This window comes from Apteryx rowi, unplaced genomic scaffold (genome assembly GCF_003343035.1).
Source record: "Apteryx rowi isolate R43461 unplaced genomic scaffold, aptRow1 scaffold_901, whole genome shotgun sequence".
In the NCBI taxonomy this organism is placed as follows: domain Eukaryota; kingdom Metazoa; phylum Chordata; class Aves; order Apterygiformes; family Apterygidae; genus Apteryx; species Apteryx rowi.
In genome coordinates this window covers 95,205-101,666 of record NW_020451207.1, presented here as the reverse complement: position 1 = coordinate 101,666, position 6,462 = coordinate 95,205, and the positions used below count along the sequence as shown (strand labels likewise).

General features: G+C 65.9%; 1 protein-coding gene across 1 annotated transcript in view; it reads left to right on the top strand.

The window, feature by feature from the left end:
- Nucleotides 1-5,537: 5,537 nt before the first annotated feature.
- Nucleotides 5,538-6,462, top strand: part of BMP15 (bone morphogenetic protein 15) — a 1,680-nt gene continuing 755 nt past the window's right edge. Inside the window, exons 1-2 of the mRNA XM_026091414.1 lie at nt 5,538-5,841; nt 6,348-6,462. Coding sequence (XP_025947199.1) covers nt 5,538-5,841; nt 6,348-6,462 — 419 coding nt within the window. The remainder of the gene's footprint in view (nt 5,842-6,347) is intronic.

Below are 6,462 nucleotides of genomic sequence, written 5' to 3'. Positions count from 1 at the left end.
GCCCGGCGCGGCATGCTTAGGCTCGGCTCAGCTCGGCCTGGCCCCGTTGCCTCGGCTTTGCCCATCGTGGCTTGGCTCGGCGCAGTGTGGCATGCTAAGGGGGGTGGCCGCGGTTGGGCTCGGCTCGGCCCACACGGTTCAGCTCCGCTCGGCTTGGCTGGGCACRGTGCAGCTGGGTCTGGCTCAACCCGGCAGAGCGGGAGGGCTGGCACAGCACAGCGGGGTCTGGCATGGTTCGCCTCCAGCTCGCCAAGGCCAGTTCAGCATGGCGTGGTTTGGTGCGGCTTGGCTCAGCCCGGCTCTGCACGGCCCAGCCCAACTCAGCTGGGCTCAGCACGGCTGGCGCAGCGTGTGTTTGGCTCAGCACGGCCGGGCTCGGCTCCACAGAGTCGCGGTGCTGGTACCACCCAGCCCGGCCTGGCTGGGGTGTGCACACATGTGCACAAGTAGAGGGTCCACGTGTGTGCATGACTCAGGGGGGCTTCCACAAGTGGTTGCAGCAACCTGTGCATGTGCAAACGGGGGATAAGTGCACACGTGCACACACCTGTGCATGGTAGAGGGTCCACGTGTGTGCATGACTCAGGGGGGCTTCCACAAGTGGTTGCAGCAACCTGTGCATGTGCAAACGGGGGATAAGTGCACACGTGCACACACCTGTGCATGAGCAGGGTGTCCCCACGTATCTGAACGAGGCGCATTCACACGCAATTGCAGGCAGCGTTCACACACGTGTGTGTGAATAGGGTGGCATCCATTGCAGGAGCATTCACATAGGTGGGAGCGGGGTTTTTCCACGTGTGTGCATGACTGGGCTATTTGCCTGCGGTGGCAAACGGGGCAATGTGTGAGCTAGAGTATTCCTGTGGGTGTGCAAGGGGAATTGCATGGCTGTGCATGAGGCAGGGTGCTCACACATGCGTATCTACATGCGTGAGGGTGCTCGTGAGTGCAGGCGAGTGGGGGGGCATTCACACGGGCTTGCGTGCGTGGGGAGCCCCATTTACACCCGCACGTGGGAGGACTCACATGTCCGAGGGTTGTGTGGGAAGGCATTCGCACACATGCACAGGGCAGGGTGTTCAGAGGCAGGTGCCGGCACGTGATATTCAGCCGCGGGGGTGCAAGAGCTGCCCCCTACTTTGAGCCTGGCCCTGTGATACCAACTGGGGGGGAAGCACCATGTGCCTGCCCTAAGCACTTGGTCCCCTGTCCCCTGCACAGTGGCGGGGACAGGGTGATGCAACAGCAGCCAGGGCTCCCCAGGGCAGAGGGGTGCCCTGGAGCACCCCGCCCCAGCAATCACGCTGGCGCCCTGAGCCCTGCTGCTGCTGCCTGCAGGCAAGCACACGCTCCCGGTTCCCGTCTGGCCTGCCCCGCTCCGGCCCCCACCCTGTGTCTCCCGGGCTGCCACCCCAAGGGACGGGGCGGCGTCCCCAAGGCAGCAGGGTGGCGGGGAAGCGGCCTCCCTCAGCGCTGCGCTGCGCCGGGCTGCTGCCCGCTGCCACCATGGGGCAGAGAGCACCCAGGGGCCTCGGGGCCACGGGGATCATCTGCCGTGTTTGCCCCTTTGCCAGCGCAGGAGTCAGGCCCCCGTCCCCACACCTGGAGGGTGGATGGGTGCCCCGGGGCACGTGGCTTTTCCCCGCTGGGGCCGCTGCCTCCCCCGGGGCCCTCCTCGGTGGCGGAGCTGTGCCATCCCCACAGGAACTGTGGCCCTTTGGGGAAAGGGAGGCAGAGGAAGGAAGTGGCAGCGAGGAGGAGGATGGCTGCTGCAGGCCAGGGGGGTGAATCAGCGGCTGGTTCCCGAAGGCAGCCCAGGAGTCCTGCTCCACCCCTTCCTGCCTGCGGCCCAGCGCTCTTACTCATCGCCTTCCCAGACTAAATAGCTGTGCCTGGAAAGCTCCCCGCCGCCAGGAGAGCCTCCCGGCCCTCCACCCTGGGCTGCCCCGCGGGCCTGGCAGGCGCAACGCTGCAGCCCGGCCCGCCTGGCCCCGGCGTCTGCAGGAACGTCCCGGCTGGCTCCAGCCCGCTGCCGGGGGAGCAAGGCACCCGGGAAGGCAGGAAAGCCCCAGCTCTGGAAGAGGGGCTGAGGCCGAGCGGAGCTGAGCGCGGTGCTGGGCAGAGCGCGGCACCGTCCTTGGGATGTGCCAGCCTCTCCGTGCCTGCCTGGGACCCTCAGCTTGGCAGCTGGCTCTGGCCAGGGGAGCAATCGTCAGCCCCCCAAACAAGATTTTGGAGGAGCCTCCCAGGGTACCAAATCGCAGAGGGTGGGCTCATCTTCCTGAGCCAGCAGGCAGCCTTTGGGGATGCTCAGCGCCTGCGCAGGAAGAATCCCTGGGTTTTCTCTCGGCAGCCCATGTCCTGCAGCTCTGGTCACAGCCAATGTCGGGGCTTGCTGCTGCCTGTCCCCGTGGCATCAGGGCATGACAGGCCACGGGTGCAGCTGTGGAAGCCAGCGCAGCCCATCGCCCTGGCGCATCTCCTGGCTGTGACCCCAGTGGGCGCAGACTTGCAAAGGGAGCAGCCTTCGGCCCAAGCTCAGGTGCCAATCCTGCACCCATGGTAGCCACAGCAGAGCTAGTGCAGGGCTGAGATGTCTGCCAGGAGCCAGGCAGTGCCACACAGTGACCACTGGGTGCTGGATGCACCCTGCTTGCCATGGACATTGGCGGTGCAGGCACATCCTCTTGGCTAAGGGAAAGGACAGGCATATCTTGGGMATGATGGATCTCCTCCCATGATCAACATCCGAAATAGGCCAGTCCTGTTGCACCTGAAAAATGCCATATCCTGTTTCATATGTCAGCTTTGGGAAGGGCTCTTACATTTCCCCTTCTCCAGGCCAGCTCATGGAGCTGCGCAGAATAAGCCCTCCCCAGGCCCATGGCAGAAGGCACTGGGATCCCAGCCTGGGCTCCCGACAAAGGGCACCGCGGCTCTGGGGCCCTCGGCACCTCCCTGGGAGGTGTCTGCTGGCAGCCGCTCTCTGCTCAGCCCATTGTGATTTGGGCCAGGAAATGTTTTCTCACACATTTTGCTCCTGTTTAATTTTGGTCATTTGCCTTTCACGTGGCCAAGAAAACCAAGGGGTTTCCAGTTCCCTGACTAGCTCAGAGATGTTGCATGCTCTGCTCCATTTGCATCAGGTGCAGACAGAACAGGCTGCCAGAGTCCCCTGGGAGCAGGGGGATCTCTGGGGTATTTGCAGCGCTGGATCCCGCTCATCACAGATGCACTCGTTCCCCTCCAAAGCAGGCTCTGCTTGGACAACCCCGAGATGCTCAGCTGCCGCCTCCAGCCCCTTTCTCCTGCCCAGTCGCAGGAGGGCAGGGAGGGTGCCCAGCAGGGTACTGCCTCCATCGGGCAGGCACCCTGCTGCTCATCGCCCCTGGAGAGCGAGGGCCTGGCCCTGCCTCCCCTCCTCCCCATGCCCCCGGCTCCGGCAGGCGGCTGGGTCCTGCCTGCACCTGGACTTTCGCCACATTTCGCTGGGCTCGACGGCCCCACCGCCCCGGGTGCCCTTCCCCAAATGAGTAACCAGGGCTGCCCAGCCAGGCGTGAGGGCTCGGTGCCCTGGCACGTCACGTGCACCCACAGCCCATTAAACACCGTGCCGCCCTCGCCACCCCGGCCCGGCGCACAAAACCCTGCCAGCATTTTGCGCTGCGCCCTCCCTCCATGCCCCCCACGCAGGGGAGGCTGGGTGGCACACGGGGCAAGTTGGGCACTGATGCAGCCCCTCACGCCCCCAGTGCCAGCACCCGTGGCACCTCTCCAGATCCCCCCAGCCCTCCAATGCCAAGAAGGCAGCAGGCATCGTCCTAGCAATCCCTCTCCCTCAGCCTCAGGCAGGGGGTGGCAGAAAGACCCCAGAGCTGAGTTCCCTGATCCGGGGGAAGCCGAAGGCCTGGCAGTGCCCCCAGGCTGGGTACCCTGGCCCAGCCGGACTCCCTCCCACTGGGCTCTCTGTCACCCGGCCCCCATGTACGCGCTGCGGCTTGGTGCCACGTGCCAGGCAGCACAAGGGATGGCCTCAGTTTCCCGGGCCCTGGCACTGCTGCTCTGGGCTGACAGTGCCCAGCGTGGCACACAGCCCCGGGCTGGTGACTCCGGTTTGAGGGGGACCCTTTCAGGAGCGGGACGGCGCTGCTAGGCTGGAGATGTCCTGCATGCTGGGGTGACCGTGCCTTGGATGCTCAGTCCTCCCCACCTTCCCTCCCGCCCCTGCAGGGCTGCTGGAGAAACCGAGGCACACTCCAAGCATTGGTGCTGCTGCCTGCAGGTCCGGAAAAGAGGAGGCAATCATGGGGCAGGCCAGGCCACTGGGGAGAAGGATGGGGGTGATCTTTCTCCCACCCTCCTGACTCCTCTTCCCACCTGGTCCGTGTCCAGAATGGCAGGAGCTGAGGGGGACCCCAGTGCCATGGGAGGGGGGAGCTGTTGGAGGGGAGAGGGCAGCTCTGCCTAGATGGTGGAGCAGGAGCTGGGGAATCGGCTGAACCAGGCTTTCTCCTCAGCAGCAGCGGGTGGGAAGCTGCCCGGGGCCTGCCTGCCTCAGTTTCCCCATCCAAGGCAATGCTGCTGCTACCGTCTAAGCCCCGCTTCTCCCATCAGGCTACCCCGTCCCTCCCCATTCCCAGGGCTTGGTGCCCAATCTGCACCTTGTCTCCCAGATGGGGAAACTGAGGCACGGGGCAGCCTGGCTTTGCCTGGCCTATGGGTGTCCCAGAGCCAGTCCGGGAGCAGACCCGCAGGCTCTGCACCTGCTCTGGGCAGCAGATACAGACCCCCCAGGTTCACAGGATGTGTAGGGATGTGCTGAGCCCCTTGTCCCAGGAGTAAGGGGAGGATTGGGGAGGAGGAGGAGGGACAAGTCACCTGTCCTGCCCATGCATAGGGGCCCACACACTCCTCCTCCAACCTGACCCTTTCCAGAGCCATGGGAGAGCTGGCACAGGGCAGGGAGGAGCTGGATGCAGCTCTGGGTCCAGTGTGAGCATCCCATGGGGCTCCAGATCTAGCCTTCCCCAGGGAAGCAAGACGCTCCTGGCCCTTTAAGCCCTGATTGGGACCATGCCTTTAAAATGGGCTGTGGAGGCCCAGGCTCCTTTACCCTGCTGGATCAGGCTGGCGAGGAGCAGGTGGGCTGAGCAAGCTGGTCCTCCCCACCCCACCCTATCCCTGTCCCACAGTGCCTCCCTTCCCCCTCCCCAGTACTTTTAAGGCCCCCTTAGCCAGGCTCCTGTCCAGTTGGCTTTGCCCCTAGCCTAGGGGCTGGGTTTTAGTCCTGAATTTGCACCCCTTTTTGCAGAGAGAGGCCCTCCCTTTCTGTTGTTTTTTTTTTTTTTTTGCCAAGCTGAAGAGGTTGGCATGGATGCAGTGGCCTGAGAGCAGCTGGGAGCTCCCTGGGATCCCCTTTTGCTGGTGCCTGCTACCAGCTCTGCCTCTCTGGGGAGGAGGAGCATGACTGCAGGGATCCCCTAGATCCCGCCACTGACCAACCCTACCTTGCCCCACTCGCTCCCGCACTCRCCATGGGCTCACTCGGCCCCCTCGCCAGCCTGCTCTTCCTCGCCGCGCTGCTTTCCCGGGAGCTGGCCGCCCTGCAGGGACCGCCGGCCCCTGGCCCCTTGCCCCTGCTGCAAGCCCTGCAGGAGCAGGCACCGGGCGGCCGGGACTTGCGAGCGCTGCCGGCCAGCGGGCAGCCCCTGCGGTACATGCTGAACCTGTACCGGCGCGCCGCCGACCGCGAAGGGCGGCCCCGCCGCGACCGTGGCCTGGCCACCAACACCGTCCGCCTGGTGCGGGCGAGCTCCTCCGGGGGCCAGCCCTGGGCAGGTAAGGCGCCGCTGGGAGCGGGGGGCTATGTGGGGCGAGAGCCCCTCGGCAGGGAGGGCGGAGGCTGGCATCCGGCTCTTCCCCCCTGCTGGCGGTGCCCAGGCTCCGAGTGCCAGGGTGCGGTGCCGGGTGAGGGCACCCAGCCCTCGTCCCTGGGGTCCCCCTCAGCAGGGTGACAGGGGCAGCAGGCCATCCTGGACCTGGGGGTCGGGGGGGATATGGCTGTGAGCATTCCTGGCCTTGCGTGTGCTCCTGGTCTGGAGCCACGCCAGCGCCAAGGATGGGGACCGTCCTGGGCACTTCTGCCCTTGGCCCACCGCTGTGCTGCTCCCGGCCTTTCCCTGCATCGCGGGCTGGGAGACCGGGCTTTTTCCAGGCTCTGGCATATCCCAGAGGTAGGGCCCTGGGATCCCGGTGCTGCCGGGGGCTGTGCTGTACCCAGGTACCACCTCGGCGGCAGTCCCCTCCTGCCCGGCCGCGGGGCGCTGACTGCTGCTTCCCCGCAGGTCGCTGGTACGCGCAGCCCCTCACCTACCGCCTGGAGGGCCGGCCGGCGGCCGAGCGCCTGCTGCGCGCCGTGGTGGCCTACCCGCAGAGCCTGCCGCTGGCCCGCGGCCGCCT